Consider the following 24599-nt stretch of genomic DNA (forward strand, 5'->3'; position numbering starts at 1 on the left):
AGAATTACTGAATATTCAGTATATTCATACAGTGGAATACTAGTCAGTAAAAAAAATGAATTTTGAGACTAACATGAATGAACATCAAAAATACTGAATGAAGTTAGAAAATATATAATGAAATAATGTGTATATAAATTCAGAAACAGGCAAAACAGTCTTTTGAGTAGAGGTACACACACAGTTGGGAAAACTAAGAAAAACAAATGAAAAACTATCACAGAAATCAGAATGGTTACTATTATGGAGAGTGAGGGTGTGTGATCAGGAAGGGGCATGCAAAGGCCTTTCACTGATAATGTTATCTTAATCTTGATAGCTGGTGCACTTAATCTGCATAGCTGTTTGCTTTATTCTTTTTTTTTTTTAAAGATTTTATTTATTTTTTAACAGAGAGAGAGACAGCGAGAGAGGAAACACAAGCAGGGACAGTGGGAGAGGGAGAAGCAGGCTTCCCACCGAGCAGGGAGCCCGATGTGGGACTCGATCCCAGGATCCTGGGATCATGACCTGAGCCAAAGGCAGACACTTAACGACTGAGCCACCCAGGCGCCCTGCTTTATTATTCTTTAAAGTACACAATTACATGTTATATACTTTTTTGTATTTATGGTATTTTGCAACAGAAATTAATTTATCACATTTTCATTTAACTTTTGGTAATAAAATACTTTATTGGTACCGTTTAATGTCAAAAACACAGTATATACTGTTTCCATTGCTTAGCTTCCATCTTTAAATTAAAAGCTCATTAAGGTAAAGTCATTTGATTCTGTCAAAAAACAAGCTGCAACTTACCTTTGCAAATAATTAGGTTCTCTCACTTTAAATACCTAAACTCACTGGTCTTCATAATAAATAACTGTATATAAAAGGAGATATTGGCCTGAATAATTCTGCAGAGACTATTTTACACATCTTAAAAAAGCCTAAATGCTACCCAACTTAAAACTTGTAAGAATAATTCATTAAGAGTTACTGTAAAATGAATTCATGTAGCACCAAGAAATTTGGGACTTATATTTCAGATGATATGATCTACTGAGTAAAAAGAGTGATTTTTCTTCTGTCAATTTTCAGGGGTTTATATACAAACAGAAAGGATACAATATAGGTCCTTTTTAAAAGCCAAAGGTTCAAAATCTGTGCATGCCTTTCACCATATCTCCAATTTCTGGATCTAGCAATGGACCTACTAAGATCCATGTGTGATAAACAACATAGTACAGTCCTATCTGAATATAACTTCTTATTCATCTTGTCTCATTAACATAATTTATACCTCAATTAAAATTTTATTCTATCTGCAAACAATATATTTCTTTAAAATATTTTGCAATTCAGATTTCTATTCAGACCACCTCTCATCCACCTCTTTTCTCAAATCAGTGTAATTTTATGGTATACCTTATTAAATTGTTTTTTCTCCCTTCAGTGAAACTCTGTCAACTCAAAGTATCACAGTATTACAAACACAGATGTAGCATATATTAACATATTAGAAAAAAAGGATTAATAAATACATATGGATCCATGCTAAATAAGACAATGCAAAGCAAAAAACACGAAACACCATGCTATGTTGATCTATTCTGAATCACTACAAGGAGGCCCCGACAGCACCCTGGCTCATGTAAACTGATGTTCCCAGATATCACTAGTGCCCTGTACTCCAACATAATTAAATTTTCTATTAAAGACATTTCCATGTTTATTTGCTTAAAACAATCTACAGAAACTTTGACTACTAATTCTGATAACAGTAACAAAACATTATAGTTTTAATCAAGTCATAGATTCTAAGCTAAGTATTTTCTACTATCATCCATTTATTTAAAAACACATTCAGGGAGCTAAGCAACATTCAGTTTAAAGGGGTTTTTATTTCTGATTTCTTTTGATTGGGAACTTCAGATGTGTTAATCATCCTCTGCTTCAGTGAAAAAGAATTCTTCAAGCAACTGACTAAAGATCTTAATTTAAAAGCAGGATGACTCAGTGGTCAGCAGGTGAAGAACCCATATCTACACACTGCATCCATAACCCTTTCCTCTCTGCAGCAACTGGATGCTCCTGACCTACCATGAGCAGAACACATTCCATCCTCAACCCAGATGCAACCAGGGCACATTAGAACATGGGTGCAGGGTAGAAACTAAAAACTACTTTTGGGGCAAATACCAGATTTCGATTTGTCAGTGATTCCATAGTACGGTATTCCCACAAAACAGGCTTTGCATTGAAACACTTGATTTTTCTTCTCATATCAAGTTAAACTGCTGAAGTAAAACAATGTCAGAAAGAACATAAAAGATAAGCATGTCTTCTCTGAAAGAGGCACTGCATCTGGAATTGGAATTAAGGCTAAATAAATAGTGCTGGTTTGTGGTTCAGACTAATGTGCCAATGATTACGTTAACCAACAGCTTCGCTATTTGTCCTGTATGCCTGTTTGTGAAGATGCGTCTCTATCTCCTCCCTGAAGACCAGCATTCCCAGGTGCGAGTGAGAGGCCTCGTTCATGGCTTTGGACTGGATGCACATACGGTACTGTTCAGGAGTCAACTCATCAGCACAGCGTTTCTCGTGCCAGAGGTGGAAAAGACCAGGAACTGGAGTCCGAATCACAATCAGGTCACCATGTAAGTATTTTCGATAAAGATGAACATCTTCTCCACCCCAACCTTTTACTTCCATGTCAAATCCACCTGCAGGATGAAAATTGACACTATAGGTAAATGCCTGACAGCCAGAGCACAGTCAACCCTGATAGAATTAAGATGTTCTGCTTCAGATAAGATGGCACAGTACAGCCTAAAGACACCTGATATAGAGGACTGACGTCCGGATTTGGAAGTCCAGTTAGGAGCTGACATCTAGGAGCTCAAACCTGTTATTCAGAGTATCAAAATGAGATTAAATACTTGAGACTGCTTTGTAAATGTCTAAGTTACATAGAAAATCTAGAAAATCAAAGGAGAAGGAAATATAATTTCACCACTATTAATATTATAATTAATGCAGTTATCCTTTGAGATACAAGTTTTTCTGGGTCACAGACAACTTTCCAGAGGAGAAAACAGAAGAAATGGCTAGGCTGAACATCTATATTTGAGAATGGGCACACAGGTGATTTAAAGCCACAGGAATGGATGAAATTACTGAAGGAGTTTATAAAGAAAATAGGGCCCAGATCTAAATGCTAAGCAATACCAATATCTACAGGTTAAACATGCAGAGAAAGATAAATTAGCAAGACTGAAAAATAGCCCCAGAGGATGGAGAAAATTTTGGAGAATGAGCTATCAGAGTAGTCAAGTGAAAAAAGTGTCTTCAGGAAGAAATGGTCAAGTGTATGCTGCTCAATAAAGAACTTAAAAACAAAAAAACAAAACCAAAAACAAACAGACCTGGCAAAATAAATGTTACTTATAACCTTACCTACTAGAACAATTCTGATGGAGTGATGGGGCAAATGGCTTACTAGACTGGGTGAACACATGAAATGGGAGATAAAGTTGAGACTATTTTCAAATTGGCTTAAGCTGAACAACAAACTTTCTTTTTTTAAATTTTTTTAATTAACATATAATGTATTATTTGTTTCAGGGGTACAGGTCTGTGATTCATCAGTCTTACACAATTCACAGCACTCGCCATAGCACATACCCTCCCCAATGTCCATCACCCAGCCACCCCATCCCCCCACCCCCCTCCACTCCAGCAAACCTCAGTTTGTTTCCTGAGATCAAGAGTCTCTTATGGTTTGTCTCCCTCTCTGGTTTCGTCTTGTTTCATTTTTCCCTCCCTTCCCCTATGATCCTGTCTTGTTTCTCAAATTCCTCATATCAGTGAGATCATATACTTGTCTTTCTCTGACTTATTTCGCTTAGCATAATACCCTCTAGTTCCATCCACATCATTGCAAATGGCAAGATTTCATTTTTTGATGGCTGCATAATATTCCATTGTGTGTGTGTGTGTGTGTGTGTGTGTGTGTGTGTACACACCACATCTTCTTTAACCATTCATCTAACAACAAACTTTCTAAAGAAGCATAGAGAACACAAACCATTTGGAATTTTTTGAAGAATCAGCAAGATTCTTAAAAACTGAGAACAAATTAATTCTTCAATGAAGAGCTAGGTTTCCAAATTATGTCTTCTAGCTAATAATTATATGCCACTTAGTTTCATACTCACAGGATGACAACAATCCTGAGATCTCTGAAAAGTATTACCTTAAATAGTCACAGCTTTACTAAACGCTATGTCTAATACATATTGGTTTTTTTTCTTTGTAGACATAAGCTCTTCAAATATTAAAGATGGTGTAGATACTTAAAATAAATGGGGGACTTCCAGTTTCTGGTCCAGCATATACAGAGCTTAGAAGTCATATCATCCTAACAACAAGTAAAAAACCAAACAAACTGAAAAATAAACAGATCCCTGAGAGAAATAAGGTCACAGAGCGAACTGCCACCTCCAAATTGGAGAGAACACAGAATCACAACTATCAGAGCAGAAACCCACCACTAGAAATCTCTAGGGGAACCAGGACTGGGGTAGGGAAAAAAAATCTGAACTATAGATGATGAATGGCTAGAGGTTTAGTGGACCAAGTCTGAGAGTTGAAAACTCTGGGGGAGGGGCAGTCATGGGAGGGTCCCTACAATTGTGTGAGTTTTACCTTTAGGAGCTCTAGCAGGTTCTCACTGTAAAGACTGGAGCAAAATCCCCTAGTGCTTTCAGCAGGGGCAGTGGGAACGTAATCATTCTGAAATATGCTGGAACACTTTCTTCTTCTTCTTCTTTTTTAAAGATTCAATTTATTCATTTGACAGAGTTAGAGAGAGAGCATAAGCAGGGGGAGTGGCAGGCAGAGAGAGAGGGAGAAACAGGCTCCCCGCAGAGCAGGGAGCCTGATGCGGGACTTGATCCCAGGACCCTGGGATCATGACCTGAGCCAAAGGCAGCCGCTTAACCAACTGAGCCACCCAGGTGTCCGCACTTTATTCTTCTTAAGAAGGCCTGCCCTCAGGAGAAACTATTTTACTAGAGTCAAACCTACCTGGGGGAAGGACATACCCAACTCCAGCCTACTCTAGCCATCCTGTCCCACCTAAGGTTGGGGGCAGTGTCTGAGAAACACTTGTGAAGTTAACAGTCCAGATACATAATCTCACTAAAGGACTGAGACCTAATCACAGGACTATAGAATGCTTCCTCTTTCCCCACACCTCACCACCGATTACTAAAGGCTTATTTATTGCAGTTTCCTTTGCCCAATACATCATATTTAGCTATGAAGAAAAAAATGAGGCATACTAAAAGACAAAAAACAGATTGAAGACACAGAGCGAGCATCAGAACCAGATTCAGATATGGCAGGGGTACTGAAATTATCAGCCTGGGAATTTAAAACGACTATAATTGATATGCTAAGGGCTCTAACAGAAAAAGTAGACAAGAACAGATGGGTAATGTAAGCAGAAAGTGACAGATTCTAAGAAAGAATAAAAAAGAAATGCTAAAGATAAACAATGTAACAAAGGAAGAATGTCTTTGTATTGGCTGAGGAAAGAAATCTCTGAGCTTGAGGACATGTCAATAGAAACTTCCAAAACTGAAAAGGCAAAAACAAAGAGGACTTGGGTGGGGGGAGCCAGATCAGAACAGAATTCCTAAGACCTGTATACAAGAGGTGTAACATATGTGTAATGGGAATATCAGAAGGAGAGGAAAGAAAGGAACAGAAGCTCCAAAATGAAAGAGGCCAAATTCCAAACAAGTGCTGCTGAGAGGCCAGGGGCTCCCTTTCTCATCCAGCCCATTGTCATAAGGTAGAGAATACACCCCAAAAGGGAGTGAGACCCCTGACCCTCCACTCCATCTCCTACTCATAACGCAGGGGTGTCACTCTGAGAGAAGTGTGCCACTGTCTCCATCCCCAGCTCCAGAGAAGGCTCAGCGAATCGCAGGGGAGGAGCCAGTACAGAAGAACAAACTGCTTCAAAGCTCTTCCCAAAGGAACTGACTTTATTTGAAACAGTCTGCAGAAGTTTAAGCCTAAGGGGGCTCTTGAAAATAATGGAGATTTTGGTGATAAGCAATTAAGAGAAGGCTGATAGCTCCATTAGAGCAATAAGCTAAAATGTAGGCCGGCTAGTTCAACTGGAGAGAAACAGGGAAAGAGACAGATAAGAACCTTACTGAGGTCTGAACAAAACTCAAAGATGTGCCTCAAAAACTACCTTGCAATAGGGCTCAATTTAATTAGGTCAGACTGTGGAGCAGTTTATACCCCAGAGCACTGTCAAAAACAAGAGAGCAATGAGTGGAGCCTAACAGGTGGGAGTGTTACCAACAGAGGCACAGAGACAGTAAAGACAGCCCTACTAGGGGCACGTGGGTGGCTCAGTCGGTTGAGCACCTGACTTTGGCTCAGGTTGTGATCTTGGGGTCCTGGGATCCATCCCTGTGCTGGGCTCCGCGCTCAGCGGGGAGTCTGCTTCTTTCTCTCCCTCTGCCCCTCCCCCTGCTCCTACTCTCTTTCTCTCAAATAATTTTTTTTTTTAAAAGAGAGCCCTACTAAATCCATGTCATCCCAGGGTGACTGTGCACATGCCCTAAGGAGTGACATATTGCTGGGGAATGGGGAGATAAAATTCACTAAAATAGTAAAGCCAAGTTAATAAACAAGCAAGCAAAAACAGAAAACAAGCCCAAGAGTCAGGGGATAATCAATATCCAGACTTGCCACAATATATTACCTAAAATGTCCAGTTTTCAAGAAGGAAATTATGAGCCATGTAAAGAAACAGAAAAGTGTGACCCAAATACCAGAAAAAGTAGGCCACAGAAACTGTCTGTGAGAGGACCCAGATGTCAGTTTTTACAAATTTTTCAAAGCCATTATAAATATGTTTAAAGAATTAAAAGGAATCATGCTTAAAGAAGTAACAGAGGCAAGATGACAATGTCTCATCAAACAGAGAATATTAATGAAGAGACAGAAATTATATATATAAAAAGAACCAAATGGAAATTCTGGAGTTAAAAAGGACAATGCAAATGAAAAATTGATTAGAGCAGCTCAATAGTAGATCTGAACTAACAAAGAATCAGCAAACTTGAAGACAGATCAATTGAAATTATGCAATCCAAAGAATGGAGAGAAAAAAAATAACAAAAAATGAACAGTCTCAGAGAAATGTGGGACACCATTAGCTATATCGACACATACCAAATAGGAGTATGAGGAGAAAATCATGAGAAAGGAGCAGTGAGAAATACACAGATTAGAAGGCAGTGATGTATCCTTGCTGTTTTATTAAGCCAGAAATCAGGGAAAAGGGCATTAGTTTCACTTAATAGTCCTTTTATTGCTATTTGCTGTTTCCATGATTCAAATGTTATAATGATAAAGAGACAAGGTGAAGGAATTTCCAAAATAAATGGCTGATTATAAAAATGAATGTAAGATGGACCTAAAAAGTACACAAAATGTTTTTTTTTTTTTTAAAGATTATTTATTTATTTGAAAGAGAGAGCACGAGCACAAGCATGGGGAGTGGCAGGCAGAGGGAGAAGCAGGCTCCCCGCTGAGCAGAGAGCCTGATGCAGGGCTCCATCCCAGGACCCTTGGATTATGACCTGAGCCGAAGGCAGACGCCTAACCGAATGAGCCTCCCAGGCGTCCCCACAAAATATATTCTATTATAAAATGTAAAAAATATATACAAATATGTGCACGTGTATATATAGATATGTATGTGTATATATGTGTGTACATATATATATACATACACATGCATAAATATATAAAATATATTCTTATTTACTGTGGAAATGTAGCCACTGACTGATCAGGAGACATGGAATCAGGTTTCAGCCTTTTTTTTTTTTAAAGATTTTATTTATTTATTTAAAAGAGAGAGAGAACAAGCGGGGAGGAGGGGCAGAGGGAGAGGGAGAAGCAGGCTCCCCGCTGAGCAGGGAGCCCAACACGGGCTCCATCCCAGGACCCTGGGATCATGACCTGAGCCGAAGGCAGCCGCTTAACCAACTGAGCCACCCAGGCGCCCCTCAGCCTGCTTTCTTAAACTGTACTCTGACAATGTATTTTTTGCTAGGTAAGGCTGAAGCTAGAGTGGGGCAGGAGGCTTAGACCGGATTCTTCAGGGTCATTCTGGCTTCAAGGAGTAGATGACTAAGCCAGTGACACCAAGTCCCCCACTCCAACTTCAACCAGAGCTGGAAGGATCAGCTGTCATTTCATTTGTTTTAAATACTAGGATTTTCTTAACAGTTCAATAGAAAATTAAAGGGGGTTTCATCTCTAAATAAGAAAATGCAAAAGCCCTTGGACTAGATAATCTAACATTATTTCCAGATGTAACAATCCATGAGCACAACACCAAAGTTATGCAGAGATCTTTCCTAAGAGTATTCAAAACAACTGCAAATAATTGGTAACAAGCCAAACAGATGTTTTTAAAAACTAGTGTTTCGATTTTAAAGAAACAAGTAAATAGTCTATTTTACCTTAATTTTTTCTTTATGATCTCATTTTTGTTACTTAGAGACATTAATTATAAACTTACTTTGCCTTTCACACCTCCAGATACCTCTTTTTAGCTAATTTCATTCATAATTTAATAGGAAAACACTTGATTCTGAGACCGTTGAGAAAAATGCCATTAGGCACTACAGTAAATATGTACAGCCCTATCCTTAAATGTAAGGTATACTTACTTACCAATGGTCAGGAAATCTGATCGATACTGACAAGTCATTCCAAAGCCAAAATCTCGCCAAAAGCCAGAATCTTTTTTGTGAACCTTTGGTTAAAAAAAAAAAAAAATTCAATTTAATCCCTCAAGAACTAGAAGTTTCAATCAACAATGAAAAAATTTAAAATACTTTTCAAATAATAATTTTTCCTGTCATTTATTATGACTGACAATGGATCACAAGTATTCACATGATTAAATCCTTACAAACCAACAAAAATACAGTACTCTCCATCAGCAAAGGGTTCTAGCCACATTCAATTTAACTTAAGGCCTGTACAAGGTGCAAGCTGAGGTTACTAATAAACAGTATGGTGCCTGAGCTCAAGGAGCTTACATTCCATTCTGGGAGGATAACTGTTGCACAAACTCATACTATAATACACCGTAATTACTTCTACATAGACCTTATAAGGTGCCTACCCTTGGCCCTTACCTGACTGTATACAGTTTTGCTCTGGTAATTACCCAGCCCCATGTAGCCCATGAGCTTCAGAGAAGCTCCTCCCACCTGTAGCTTTAGATTGGACCATGATTACTCTATACCAGTGGCACAGTGTCACCCACTTATTGTAGGAATTGATTCACTAATGGGAATTAGACAAAATTCAGGCCAACATGGTAAAAGGGGAGGGTCGTTGGGAACTCTGGAAAACAAAGCCCCTTCATTCCTCTGAGAGAGCTACTAGAAAAGACACTTGCTTTTTTTGGATGGTGTAGGGCAGGAGTCAGCAAACTACAGCCTCCAGGCTAAATCTGGCCTGCCGCCTGTTTTTGAAAATAATTTTATTGGAATATAGCCACACTCATTTGTTTATAACCTGTCTATGTATATTTCATGGTACAGTGGCATAGCTGAGTAGTTGCTATAGGGATTTAACTATATGGCCCACAAAGCCAAAATATTTTCTATGCGGCTCTTTACAGAATAAATTTGCCAACTCCTGGTGTAGGGTGTAGATGTGAAGCTTGGAACTGCTACAGTCTTTTTCTACTACAAGGGAAACAAGCTTTAAAATGAAACTGTCACCACTTAAGTCCAAACAGAGAAAGAAAAAGAAAATCAGGGCTTTGATGATATACAGCCCCAGAATCAAGTAAAAGTTGAAGTCTGATAAACCTTCTTTATTTTATTCATGCATTTAGCAAGTGTTTTAATCCATCAGACATAGTACTGAGAACTGGGACACAGCAGTGGATAGAGATGACAAAGTCTCTGCCATCACAGAGCCTCTGTTTTGATGAAAAAATAGCAAATAAATAAATATATATATCAGGTGGTAATACATGCTAGGAAGAAAAATGTAGTAGGACAAGGGGAGAGCATGAGAAAGAAAGCATATTTTGGATATAATGGCCACATGGGGTCTCTCTGAGGAGATAATGTTTGAGCAGGGACCCTAATGAAATATTGAAGTGAGCTGTGAAGTATCTAAAGGAGATCATTCCAGGCAAAGAGGGTAGCATGTATGATGGCTATGAGGCAGGAAGGGAATGAGTGGGTCAAAAGCAGAAAAAACAAGGGCAAGAGCAGAGGAATGAGGTCCTGCGGACAAGAAAGGGCTATTAATATTTTTTAAAAGATAATTGTTACTACAGAATTTTTGTATGCATATGGTAATGATCTAAAAGAAGCATAATGTTAGGATAGGAGAGCATGATGGTTGGCTGGAGGGGAGTCCTTGTTTAGGCACGAGGGATGAGCTCTAGTTCAAGAGAAAAGAACAGGCTGGCCTTACAAAAGGACGTGCGCAGTTCCTCCACTGGGAATGGAGAGGCTGATGGGTCTCATGATAGAATAAGGAAGTGAAATGTCTGAATACTTCTCTATTCTAAGTGAAATACGAAGCAAGGTTTGTGGAGAGTGAGGAGCAGTGAGGGGTGCTGGGTTGGAGGACAGTGTGGCTGGCTTGCAGGATGGACAGCAGGTAGACTACGGTCAGGTGCAGATGTCAGGGCAGCTGCGGAACCTGAGGTCTGTGGTCATGTTTTTAAAGCAGTGGCCCTATACTGGGGCTGTGTATTTCTTACCCTCCCTGTTCCACTGCTCAGGGGCCTGGGTAAGAGTTGCCCTTAACCAGGCTGGGGTTCTAAGAGAAAACACTGGACGGGGTGAGGGATGCAGGTGAGTATAGCAAGGAGGCTGTGGATAATGACTACAGAGTTGGAGTTGGGTAAGGAGAGACATGAGGATGCGGACATGAGGGAGATGACAGAAAGGAGGGAGTTACCTCATCCAAAGTGCAAGGTTCTAAGACAGCCTCCTCTGAGAGATAAGCAGGAGTTAGTCAAGTGAAAGATGTGCTGGGGAAAGTTCTAGACAAGAGAACAGGCTGTGCAAAGACGAGATTAGAGAGAGCACCGTGGGTAAAGGATGGTGGGACCACATTAGAGACAGAAGTAGAGGTGCCCACAAATGTAGGCCAGAGCTCAGCAAACTTCTGCAAAAGAATAGACAGTAAATATTTTAGGCTCTGCAGAACATAGAGTCTGTCACAACTATTTAACTTAGCCACTGTAGTGTGAAAGCTGTCATAGACAACAGGTAATCAAATGAGCATGCTGTGTTCCATAAACTTTATTTATGGCTGCTGAAATTTGTATTTCATATAATTTCCATATGCCATGAAAATTATTTTGAAAATCTTTTTCAACCATTCTTCATTCATGGGCCGTAGAAAACTAGGCAGTAGGCTGTTTTGGCCAGCAGGTCATAGACTGATGACCCCTGGTCTAAGAGACCCATGAGGCCACATCAAAGAGAACGGGATACCTGGTCACATATTTTGGGTCTATCCTAATAGCAATGGAAATTCTCTGAAGAGTCAAGGCAGAAGGAACAATGTGATCAGGTGACATTTTTGAAAGATCACTCTGGCTAGAGTATAAAGGAGATATAAGAGGGGACAAGAAGGGATGCTGATAGGCTGGTTAAGAGGCAACAGTAATAATCTGGGAATGGGAAGCCGGTGGTTTAGACTATCATGATATATTCAGAAAGAAAAAATTGCATGGGGGTAAAAAAAAAGATTGAGGACAAAGAATTGATAGAAGTCAGGAAGTGATTGAATGGGCAGGAGTTGGGGTGAGAGGAAAGGATCAACCAAGAGTGACAGCAGGCTGCTGTCCTAATGGGTATGTGATAGTGCCATCCCCCAAGAGTGGGGGCACTGAGGAAAGGGCCCAGAGCTGAATGATGCAAAGCTGGGTGCTGAGCATAATGAATGTGAGTGATCTGTAAGGCAGCTACATGGAAATCACTGCAGAGAGCAGGAATGAAGGGAATATACAGGTCTGTAGAGGAGGCAAATCTTGAGAAGAGTGGGAAGAGTCTGAAAAAGCTGCAGTAGGTAATGGGAGAATTGGCTGAAAAATAGAAGAACAAGGCAGCACTGAGGACTCAGCTTAAGTTGGAGCTAATAAATGAGGTATGCATTTTTTTTTTTTTTTTTTGCAGGGGAGGGCTTTTTCCCCTTCTAGAATGTAAAGCTCCTGGAGGGCAGGATTTTTTGTTGATTTTGATCACTGCTATATCCGGAGCACCAGAACAATGCAAGGCACATAGTAAGCTTTCAATAAACATTTGTCAAATGAAATAAATAAATTTATAGAGGCATAATTTCTGTGGCAAAACCAGGTTCCAATATTCTTATCTTCTTAGTCAAAACATAATCCCTCCTCACCCCCCACCCCCGTGCGCAAATAAAATAAAACACTCACTCTGATATTTCTACCCCCATGACAATTCTGATTTTACAAATATCAAGACTTCCTTTATAACTTAGTTTCTTTAAAAAAAAAAATCTCCAAATATTATCACACTTGGGGAAAGGAGTCATTAGTTTTGATTTTTAAAGCCATTTCCACTGTCTATAATCCCTAATTGTTAATATTTTATCGCATTTTTATCTGTCCCTCTCTTAAGCATCTGGGGGATGCAGCCACACATAACCTACACCTCCAGCCCCCAGCCGCTCACAGGCTGCCAGGTTCACAAATCCATGTGGCAACTTGACACCTTCCCTTGGAGATCTAATACACAACATATACAACCATGCTCAGGTTGAATCCCTGATCTCTCCTTCTGCCCTTCCTGTCTTTCGCTCCTCACATCTAATCCACCAGCAAGTTCTGTCAGACAAATCATATCCTAAACTTTCTCCACAATTACCATCCTTAACCAAGCCACGGTCACCTCCTTGGTGCACTGCAAAAGCCTAACTAGCTATTTGCAGCTGGAGCCACACACCATCCATTCTCCACAAAATCAAAACCCTCCCAGGGTTTCCTATCACATGTAGCCTAAATCTAAACTCCTTATAACTCTACATGACTGGCCCAGCTTTGTGCCCTGTTGCCCACTGTGTTCTAGCCACCTTAGGAAACCCATTAGCTGTTCCTTCTGCCTGGAACTGCCTTTCCCCAGTCACTAGGTAGCAGGTTCTTTCCTGTTAGTTGGATGGCCTCTCCAACAGCCTCATCTCAGAAAGGCCTTTCTGACTAAACACACCACAGAAACACCTAATCACTTTTCACAACTCAGCCTGTTTTAATGATTTGCATGGTATTTATTAATTGACTTTATCTTCTGTCTCTACCTACCAGAATAAAGATTCTTGTGAACAATAACCATGTCTATACGGTTCTAGGTGCTGGGAATTCCAGCTGCGAATAGTGGCTGGCATAGAATGAACCCTATTGGATGAATTAAGGTAACAGAGGCAGTTTGTGCAGTGGATAAGCGTGGAGACACACTGCCCTGGCTCCTGGCCCCATCCTTGCCAGCTGTGCGTCTGGGCAGGCACTCAACCACCATATGGCTGTGTCCTCATCTATAAAATAGGGGTAATAATAGCATATACCTCAGAGGTGTAAGGAGGATTAAATGAGTTAACATGTATGAAAACCAGAACAGTATCTTACACAAGAAAAGGGTAGATAAAAAATTAGCTATTATTAGCATTAAAATATCATTGAAAATACACATATATAATTTCCCCCTTTTTAAACATTACATTTTCCTCTACATTTACACTGCTGTATATATTTACATTTCATGAACATTTTCCTCCTGCTACATATTCACCATCATATGTACTATAATTCATTATTTTATTATTAGAGTTTTACTTGCTTCCAATGTTGTCAATAGTATTATATGTATTGCTGCTCTACGGTTCTGTTTCCTCAGGAGAGATTCCTGGGAGTGGAGATTACTGGATTAGAGGGATGAACCTGTTTGAAAACTCCAGACCCAGAAAGCCTGCCTGCATTCCTACACAACCAGCATGGATGGAAGAGCCCCCACCCCACCAGCCGCACTTGCATGGCTGTTTTTAAAACTGATTTTACAGCAGCAAAAAAGTATTGCACTGTTGTTTTAATTTATTCTTAGTAAGGCTGGTTATTTAAATGTTTATCGTGAATTATTACCAACTGTCTTTTAGCCTTTTTTTTCTATTGGTGTATTTCCCGTTTACTTTTAATATCAAGGAGATAATATTACACATTAAGGAGAGCAAGCTTTTGTGTTGTTTTAAGTGGGGTGATTGAAGTTTAGAAAGGGTAACCTGCAAAGGTTACAAAGTAGTGAAACTACAACTTGAAGTGGAAGTATTTAAACTTTTGTGTGTAACATCTAGAATGAACGAACATTCAAATCATTCTTTTCCCACATTCTTCCAAACCAGACAAGAATATTAGCTGCTTTTACATTCCTCTTCACCCTCACATATTGATTCCATTTAGCACTTTGTTTACCAAGTAATTTTTTTTATAAATAAACTTTATTTTGGAGTAATTTTAGATTCACAGAAAAGTTGCAAAGTAGTAAAGAGAGTTCCCATATACTTCTCACCTAGTTTTAACTTTCCCTAAATGTTATTTTTTTTAAGATTTTATTTATTTATTTGAGAGAGAGAGAGAATGAGAGATAGAAAGCACGAGAGGGAAGAGGGTCAGAGGGAGAAGCAGACTCCCTGCTGAGCAGGAAGCCCAATGATGTGGGACTCAATCCCGGGACTCCAGGATCATGACCTGAGCTGAAGGCAGTCGCTTAACCAACTGAGCCACCCAGATGCCCTCCCTAAATGTTATTATCTTACATTGTTGTGGTACATTTATAAAAACTAAGAAACCAACTATTAACTATATTTTATTCATTTATTTTTAAAGATTTTATTTATTTGAGAGAGAGAGAACGTGCATGAGGGAGAGGCAGAGGGAGAAGGAGACTCTTTGCTGAGCAAGGAGCCCGATGCAGGACTCAATCCCAGTACCCTGGGATCATGACCTGAGCTGAAGGCAGAGGCTTAACTGACTGAGCCACCCAGGTGCCCCCACCCAGGTGTTACTATTAACTAAATTTTAGACTTTATTTGGATGCAGTTTTTCCTTTAATGTTCTTTTTTCTGTTCCAGGATCCAGTCCAAGGCACCACATTGCATTTATTTGTTATGTCTCCTTGGTCTCCTGAGAAACTGTCATAATTTCTCAGTCTTCCTTGTTTTTGATGATCTTGACACTTTTTATTATTTTTTTAGTAATACCTACACCCACCGTGAGGCTCAAACTCACGACCTTGAGATCAAGAGTCCTGTGCTCTTCCAACTGAGCCAGCTAGGCACCTCTGATCTTGACACTTTTGAGTATTGGTGGGGTATTTTGTGGAATACCCCTCAATTTGGGTTTGTCTAAAGTGTTTCTCATGATTAGGTTTTTGGAAGGAAGGCCACAGAAGTGAAATGCCCTTTTTACTACATCAAATCAGGGGTGCATAATAACTCTGGTAATGTTAACCTTCATTATTTGGCTTAAGGTGGTGTCTGCCAGGTTTCTTGAAAAGTTCTCTTTCCATACTCAATTCTTTAGAAGTGAGTCACCTAGCTCCACCTACTGGAAAAGAAAGTATCAACATAAGTTATTTGGAATTCTGTAGCAAAGATTTAGCTCTTCTCCCTTGTCTACTCTTATCTAATCAGTTTATTATTATTATTTATTCACTCACTAATTTATTTATATCAGTATGGACTCATGGATATTTATTTTATGCTTGGGGTTGCAATCCAGTACTATGTTATTTTGTTGCTCAAATTGTTCCAACTTTGCCATTGGGAGGGAGTTCTTGCAGGCTCCTGTGTCCCTTTGACACACCCTCATCTTTTTTTTTGAGTACTGCCTTCCTTTCTGGAGCTTCAGGCTCCTTGATTTCCTGTCCCTGCACCAACATCTGGGAGCTGCGTATGCTTGTTACTCTTACCGTATTACTGCTTCTAGGTCCTCTCAGGGGACAGAGCTAGGTAATACACATTTGTGTGTACCCTTTGAATTTTAAATCCCCAATTGCTATTCATTTCTTTTTTATTATGTGTTTCATCAACAACTATTTAAACAAAAGTTTTACTGGGGTTTTGGTGGTGGTGACTACTGTTTTATTTGCAGGTCTTCTTTCAATTCATTTCTCATTCTGCTGAAGAGGTCTGTAAGAAGTAAACTTTGAGTCCTTAAATATTCAACAATATCTATTTTGCCCTCAAATAGGTCAAATATTACAGAATTAAAGTTATTTCTCTCACATTCAAGGTATTGTTTTATTGTCTCCTAGCACCAATATCATCAAAAAGAAGGCCAATGCCAATCTGATTCATACTCCTTTGTAGACAAATTCTCAAATGCCAGACTTGTCTTTCCTTAGCTCTTTGAAGTTTTCGTCTATTTCCTCCACTGTCTGTTCTCTCTCTTCTGGAACTCCTATTAACAATTTTGGGAGCTTCTTGAGTGGTTCCTCATGACTCATTTTTTCACTCACATTATCTCTTGGTCTTTGTGTGCCCAGATGTCTTGTCTTCTAGTTTACAAGTTTGTTTCAACTGAGACCATTCCACTATTCAGCCCATTTAGTGAGTTTCAGATTTTCACAATTTCCAAGTTGAACTTTTTTAGCAACAAATCTGGTCATATGAATTTAATGTTTTCTCTCTCTAAAGACATATTTATCTTAAAGTTGTTTTCATTCTGTATTCATATTCTCATGTGTTATCTTTTCTGTTTATTAAAATTTGGTGCCTCTCTTTCGTAGTGTTGGTTTGGCTACTCTCAGTTAACTGCTGATTTTTGTTTCAAAAATCATTGTTCAGGGGCGCCTGGGTGGCTCAGTCAGTTAAGCGTCCAACTCTTGATCTCAGAGTCTTGAGTTCAAGTCCTGTGTTGTGTTCCAAACTGGGCGTGGAGCATGCTTAAAAAAAAAAAAATCATTGTTCAAAAACCCTTGGCTGTTAGGTATGATTACAGGGGCCTATCTCCAGTAATAGTGGAAGAGGGGCCGAATGTGGTCTTGGGCACAATGTGCCAATAGCAGCTCCTTTTCAGAGCCCAGGGCTCCCTATCCATCCTACAACTCAATATTCCCAAAACCCTACACTGCCTTTCTTGTTCCAGGAACCACACACACTGCCACAGCCTGCAGTCCAATCCCTGTGATGCCTGTTGCTTAGCACATGCCCAGAAAATATGTACTCCACCACTCTCTGTCTTCTATGAGCTCAGAGGATACAGAGCAGCCCCATCTTGTGTTCTTCTGAACATGTTCCAGATTCTTCTTTCCTCTCTCAATCCTATGCTAACTACTGCCATCTTACATAAATTTCTCAGAATTTTCTACCAACGGTACTTCTCTCATTTTCCAATGCTAATACACTTTTTTATTTTTAGTAATTCACTTTTACAAAGGATTTAGAGTGTTAGATAAGGCAAATGTGCGTACTTGGTTCTCCATTTTGATCCCATTTGTGTCTATACTCCTAAATAATACCGGCCTACAGATAAGGTAGAGGGGTGTGTGTATATAGACACTTTGCCAGGTGTTAGTCTGAAGATAATGTTGGCTTCATAAAATTTATTAAGTAGATCATGTGGTACTAATTTAACCTGTTCTTCGAAAGTTTGGAAAAACTCACCAGTAAAACATCATATCTATGCACCTGCAGGGTAATTTTTTTGATAACTGTTCTAATTTTTTAAGTGGTTCTTAGTCTTTTCAGAGCTTCCATCTCTCCTATTTATAAAATGCTACCACAAACGTTGCTTGTGTTAATAGTTTATAAATTCTCAAATCTTTTATTTAGAATTTTTAAAATGTACCATATAAAATTGATTTCTCTCAGTTGTATTTTCCTTTTTACTCCAAATCTGCCCACTTTGGTTAAAAAAATTTTTTGCACATAAAGAATAAGCTCCTATATATTCATAAAACTATTATTTTTGGTTCATTAATTTCTGCCTTTATTTCTTTCCTCAGAGTTATTCATTTTTTTAACATCTTAAATTGACTTCTTAGTTGTTTCCATTTTTATTTAATATTAACAATAAAAGACTAAGACTTTTAGCCTTAGACTAAGTGCAATATAGTATTCTGGACTGGAACCTGAAACAGGAAAAGGACATTAGTAGAAAAACTGGTGAAATCCTAATCTATAGTGTAGTTAGCAGTAACTTGCCAATGTTAATTTCTAATTTTGACAAATCATTATGTAAGATATTAATCTGAGGGAAAACTGGGAGAAGTACAGGAACGCTCTATACTATCTTTCCAACTTTTCTGTAAATCTAAATTATTCCAACATAATGTTTATTTAAAATAAAAAAAACTTATAACTATCAATAACTGTAAGTTCTGTTACATGGCATTCCCACTCCAAGACTTTTTAAGTAATTTCCCACAGAATATTATTCCTTTTTATTTTGTAGTTTTAATTTCTAGTTAATAAGGTTTTTAAAATTAAAATTTATTTTTAGTATTACTGAAAATACATTGGCAGAAGTGACTGTAAAATCTTCATAGTCTAGAACTTTAAGTTTTCTCTGTGGCCTTAACTTTTCTTTTCCCCTCTAGAATGATATTTAATTCTAAAACAGTAAGTGGGAAAGCATCTTATGGGATACTATGATACTATGAAAATGTGTTTACAATAACTACAGGTTTTTGGGGCTCCTGGGTGGCTCAGTCAGTTAAATGTCTGCCTTTGCCTCAGGTCATGACCCTGGGGTCCTGGGATTGAACCCCGAATCAGGCTCCCTGCTCAGCGGGGAGCCTGCTTCTTCCGATTTCTCTGCTGCTCCCCTTGCTTGTACTCGCTCTCTAATAAATAAGTAAATAAATAAAATCTTAAAAAAAAAACTACACTTTTTTATTGAAACTTTCTTTTCTACTTGTGAAACAAACTTAAAGGAACGTAACAAGGAGCTTTGTGGCCTTCCATAACTGACAATGAGTCTTACCAGCTGTTGCTCCACAGGTGGTGGCACATCCTGACTGGCATAAACAATGGCAGGGTTGTAAAGACTGAACACCACAGGGTAAAACACCTTTTTACCTATAAATTAAAATATATGGTTATATCACGCAATGAAGTCATAAAACGAAAGGCTGATCAGTACTGCGTTATCAATATTTAATACTGGTATTTCTTTGGTCATATATGATGACTTTATCAATACTGTATTTTGTCCATTTTCAGGCTACCAAACATCATGCTGATTTGATGAACATAATGATGATTTTATAACATATCAGTAGACCAAGCTACAAAGTTATAACCTAAAATAGACTAAAAAACAGACTAAAGGGTGTAACACACATTTACTCCCTTTGACTTTGGAGAGATACACAAAGGTATTTGCTCAGTTATTCAATAGGTGAGCTATTTATTATTCATCATTTCATCAAATTAGCAGTGACAGATGTAGGTTAACCTCTGACAATCACCAAGAACTTAGAAACATCTGTTAAATCCACCCTTCGAAATGAATCATAGAAACAGTAAATCCAAAGAATACATACAATGAACAGATTTGTACAGAATAATTAAAATACAGAACTGCAGATAGATTTGGTAAGATTTGGAAAAGTTGGGAAGAGTTAAAAATACCTGATCTAACAGCCTCTGCAGAAAATCTTGTCATTAGTATTCAAATTGAAGCAGTGAAGGGACCTGTAAAGACTCAGGAGCCCATCTCCCCTCCACAGAGAACTCCTTGCTAAGACTGGCCTCAGTCAGACGTGATAATATGAAGTGCTCAGTAACTGTCAAGTACCTGTGGCAATGTGGCAGCCTTTCTATTACAAGATCCCTACTAGATGCTCATCTCACCTTTGTTAAAACTCACTTAGGGATGGAAGTTCAATTCTCAGTGACAAATCTATTTCTAGACATTAAAGTATTTCTTTTACATTGAGCAAATGTTTCCCTCAACTTCCACATTGTGAACTTCATACTGTCTGGTGCAACAAAAGTAAACCTAACCCTCATTTATTCACTAGGTGCTCAAAGAGTTCCTGACAATTATCCCTCATGAAAATAATAGGGTAATAATTTGCATAGTATGAATAGTTCTACACAAAAAAACATTTACTAGGGGATTATTTTTGGCACAGAAAACTTCCTTTCACATTTAAAATAAGATTTGAGTTATAAAAATGTCAGTTGCTCATACATTTTCAAAAAATACCTACAACATAAAGCAAAGTATAGTAAATGATCCCCAAATACATAGTATGGATGCCAAGCACCGTCTGTATCTAGATTTCTTCATGTGTGTGTGCCTCTGTGCTGGCACCACCTGCCTGAGGTAGAGTGCTTCTCTCACACATCTCCACGTTGTCTGCTTGGCTCTTTTTCTGATAAGTGCTGCTTCCTCCTTATCAATTTTAAGACATTTTCTTTGCTTTTGTTTATTTGGATTCAAATTTTGGCAACAGAATTTGGCCACAAGAGAACAGGGGTATGAACTGCAGAGGGGCAAAGTTTCACTTTTCTACTTAATATTCCAGTTAAAGTATGCTTAATATAACTTTAAGAAAACATAATTAACTTGATTCAAAATATGGGATGTGCTGGCACTGTTTGTTCTAAATTTCTACACTCAGTTCATCTACCAACATTTTACGCACCTGGCTCAGCATTTAACCGGCAGCTGTTAAGGAATTCGGCTGAGAAATATATATCAACATCACAGAAAAACATCAAGACCTCTCCCTTGTCCCAAGCTCGGGCACCGACATTTAGTCCTCGTCCACGATTAAATTCTTCATTCAATGAGACCAAAGTGTAATTGTGAAAGTTAGACTCACTAGGAGGAAAGCATATACAGCAAAGGGTAAGTCCCACTTAAAGTTTAACAACTCTCTTCTTTCAACAAGACTTACAAAATATGTTTTATACTTCAAGTATTTTATTTTGGTTCTAAAGTCATACAGGGAAAGGAAATCATCAGATTCACATGTATGATCATCATCAGGAACAGATATTACTAAATGCCCATATCTGAGGCAACATGCTGGTGGTGTGAGTTTAAAAAGTGTTAAGGGGTCACTGCCCTTCAGGATCTTAAAAACTTATTGGGGAGATAAGAAATATAAACATGGAAAAATGGCCATAATGTTTGGTAATAAACAATGCATTCCATATGAATGGTACATTCAGAGTGCTCTTGTGTTTTTCTGATCTTTGCTTACATGTCCCCTTATCAGAGGGATCCCCCTCGTGCCATTTGTGAAGTTGCCCTGACCTCCTTCTCTTTAATCTTTATCCCCCTGCCCAGCTTTGCTTTCCTCAGCACCACCAGACATGTTTGTTCGAGTGTCTCCCCCCATTGGAACGTAAACTCCATGAGAGCAGGGATTATGTTTTGTTCATTACTATGGATACAGTGCACCTCCTCAAAGAGTAGGAGTTCAATAAATATTTGCTGAATGAATGAATGAACAGCAGTTCTGAGAAAAAGATTGCTTTTGTCTGAGAGTAGTTAGAGACTAGAGATGTTAGAAGCAGAATTTAAGTTATGCTTTGATTAAATTCCTGAATTCAGTAGTGAGTTTAAAGGTTATTTCAATTAATTATTCTCAAAGGCAAAGAGGTAAGAAAGTAGAAACATTTTAGAGAACAGGGATTAGACAAACTGGATTAGAACAAAGGGATCCTAAAATGGGAACAATGAGAGAAGACCAGAAAAGGGTCAGACTGAGGAGTGCCTTCTGTGAGAAGTTAAAGAAGTTGGTCAGTGTCCTCAAGGCAAGGAGGAGTTTTTCTGCCAGGGCAGTGGTTCTCATAGTGAAGTCCCTACACCCACAGCATCAGCCTCCCCTGGAAAAGCATTAGAAATGCAAATTCTTGGGCCCCACCCCAGACCCCTGAATCAGATACTAGGGGTGATGCTGAGCATCTGTGTCTCTCTTGGGATAAGTCACTCCAGGTGACTCTGATTGTTAAAGTTGGAGAACTGCTGCGCTAGGGTATGGCCAGGTCAAAAAGGGACATTTTAGGAAGATTACTCTTTATAACTGTAGAATGGGGAATGGAGAGATGGAAGCAAAGGCTCAAATAGTTTATAGAGTGGACTCCACATGCTCTGAATGGCCACACTGCCCTTCTCATGGGATATACATCTCTCCCTTCTTTTGGGAAAACTGCTGATTACCACCTCACACTCCCAGCACCCGGTGGAGGAACTAATAGAATACCCCAACCACAGTAATTTCCTAGGGGCGGGAACCAGACTCAAGCTGGGCCAATCACAATACCCCCACCCCACCTGGCCATAGTGACCGGCTCAAGAGTGGGCAAAACTCCTTCCCTGGGCTTTTCTCAACTGGATCTGGGAGAAAGCTCTTTCCTCTCTGATGGCAAAGCTGAGAAGATGTGAGCCCAAAGCCGCCAACAGCCATATACCTCACATGTGGAAGAAGCCAATCTGCAACAGGAGAATGAAGTCAACATGCAGAGAAAAACAGACAAGAAGACAACAAGAGAATTTTCACGGTATTCAAGTCTCTGGTTCCAGTCCCTAAGATATCAAAGCTGTATTGGTTTTCTTCCCCAAATTTGGCTGTAATAATCCCTTTAGTTTGGGAGCTATCCAAGATTCTTCCATAACACTCCAGTTTCCTTAAGCAAGTTCAAGATGGGTTTCCGTCATGTGCCACAGAGGAGTCTTGATTAATGCAGGGACAGCTTCAGTAATACCAATATAAGTGCCTGGCACTTAGGGGTGACCTGAAAATGGTAAAAGAGGGAAGAGAAGGAAAGAAATGAAGGGAGGGGGAACCTGGGTTAGGGTGGTGGCAGCAGCGAGGAGAGGACAGGGAAGAGGTCCTGTGCAGTAAGCAAGAACTGACTAGAGGTAAAGAATGAAAGATGCTAGCTCTCAGACATTAAGCCCAGGGGATCATGAGAATGGTCTTAGTCTGAACTGAAAGAGGGCCACCAGGAGAAGCAGCTAGTGTGTAGGGGGAAGAAAAGACAATATTTGTTTTTTATACATTTACTGTGAGAGTCCCTTTAGGGTGGGGACTGTAACACCCTCTTCTGTGCCCATCTATTCCAACCACCCCAGTCAGACTCCCGAGCAGTGTACCTGGAACATAGTTGGTGGGACTCAAGGAATGTTAGTTGAATGATTCGAGAAGAATGGCCAGCCAAATCTGGACTCTTAGGGAATGGCCACAACTAGCAGAAAGGTAAAGAAGCAGGTAAAGGATACAGAGTTGGCTTGGTCGGAAAAGACAACCTAATATCTTACATTGTAACATATTTACATTTACAAAATATATACATTTTACAAACATCAGAGGAACGTGTCAAGAAGGAAGTACTGGTTAGGCATCAAATGTAAAAAAGCGATCAAAGACGATGACAGAGAAAAGGTTGAATTTGGCAGTTAGGTCATAACTTTGGGCCCATAACTTAGAGATGAAAAGGCTGAAAAGCTATAGAATTAATAACGGAGTATTAAGGAATTACTAATTCATTCATTCAAACCTCTGAGTACCTACTATGTGCCAGGTACTATATGAGTTGCCCGATTAGAGAACTATTGCTCTCTGAGGTGTAGCTATGAGAGGACAGAAACCTACCAGTAGCTACTGGGTACTACAGAGTCATGTGGTGGTGGCTTAAGGACAGGAGAGACCTAAGCATCATTTGCAGGGCAAGAAGAAGGAACTTGGGAAAATGGAAAGAAAGGTGACAAGTGAGAGAAAAGCTCAGGAGATGGTATCAAAGTGAAGGGATTAGATTTAGAGAAAGGGGAAGAGTCCAACAGAAGGGAATGAAGAAGTAATAAACAGAGGCAAATAAATAGAAGGTGGGTGGGCCACAGAGTGAGAAGGCCCAGATCATGCCAGGCTGTCTGCCAAGAGAACAGGGAAGATGAATCATTTAGAGTTGCATGAGTGAACTGAGGGGTGAAATGAGGAACTTATTAGCACCACCACTCATGTGCTCAGCCAACTTTTAAATAGCAGCTATTAAAAATTAACTCATTTAATATGTGAAATTCTCGTTCTTCTAATGTTATATATCAAGGACTTCAATTTGGACATGGCTCACCAACCTTGTGACAGATTCTAGGATAGACTTGACTTTAGATAGTCCTTCTTTACCAAAATATACCACTGTGAGATGAATTCTCTTGTCCTGATGAATACACACATCCCTAACAGAATTGAAAAATAAAGTTCATTCAAAAAAATATATAAGGCACTACTCATTCAGAAAGCAATCACATGGAGCTTTAACAAAACAAATGAGGCATTACTCATACAGAATGATACTTCATGAAGCTTTAAGTAAATATAAAAGTGGTAATATTGCTGAATTATTAAAGGCATCAGAGCAAACGCATAACAACATAAGCACATGAATATAGCCCTTGGAGGTCCATGGAAGTTGCCATATTTCAAAATATTTTTGGAACTTTTGCTTTGGTATTGCCTTCAGAAGCAAATTACAAGTTACTCAAGGAAAGA

At 39.1% G+C, this 24599-nt stretch overlaps 1 protein-coding gene across 7 annotated transcripts in view; it reads right to left on the reverse strand.

Annotated features, from left to right (window-relative positions):
• Positions 1–553: 553 nt before the first annotated feature.
• CSGALNACT2 (chondroitin sulfate N-acetylgalactosaminyltransferase 2) overlaps positions 554–24599 on the reverse strand; it is a 44806-nt gene continuing 20760 nt past the window's right edge. For 2 of the 7 annotated variants that reach the window (XM_027589447.2, XM_027589442.1), the window contains exons 4-8: positions 24185–24286; positions 20745–20923; positions 19073–19167; positions 8764–8845; positions 2416–2708 (exon numbers count right to left, since the gene is read on the reverse strand). In XM_027589447.2, coding sequence (XP_027445248.1) covers positions 2416–2708; positions 8764–8845; positions 19073–19167; positions 20745–20923; positions 24185–24286 — 751 coding nt within the window. Of the gene's footprint in view, positions 2709–8763; positions 8846–15130; positions 17031–19072; positions 19168–20744; positions 20924–22384; positions 22544–24184; positions 24287–24599 lie in introns of those variants that run through there. The other 5 variants (XM_027589431.2, XM_027589477.2, XM_027589453.2 and 2 more) reach the window with 5 other exon arrangements.

This window comes from Zalophus californianus, chromosome 15, assembly GCF_009762305.2.
Source record: "Zalophus californianus isolate mZalCal1 chromosome 15, mZalCal1.pri.v2, whole genome shotgun sequence".
NCBI lineage: Eukaryota > Metazoa > Chordata > Mammalia > Carnivora > Otariidae > Zalophus > Zalophus californianus.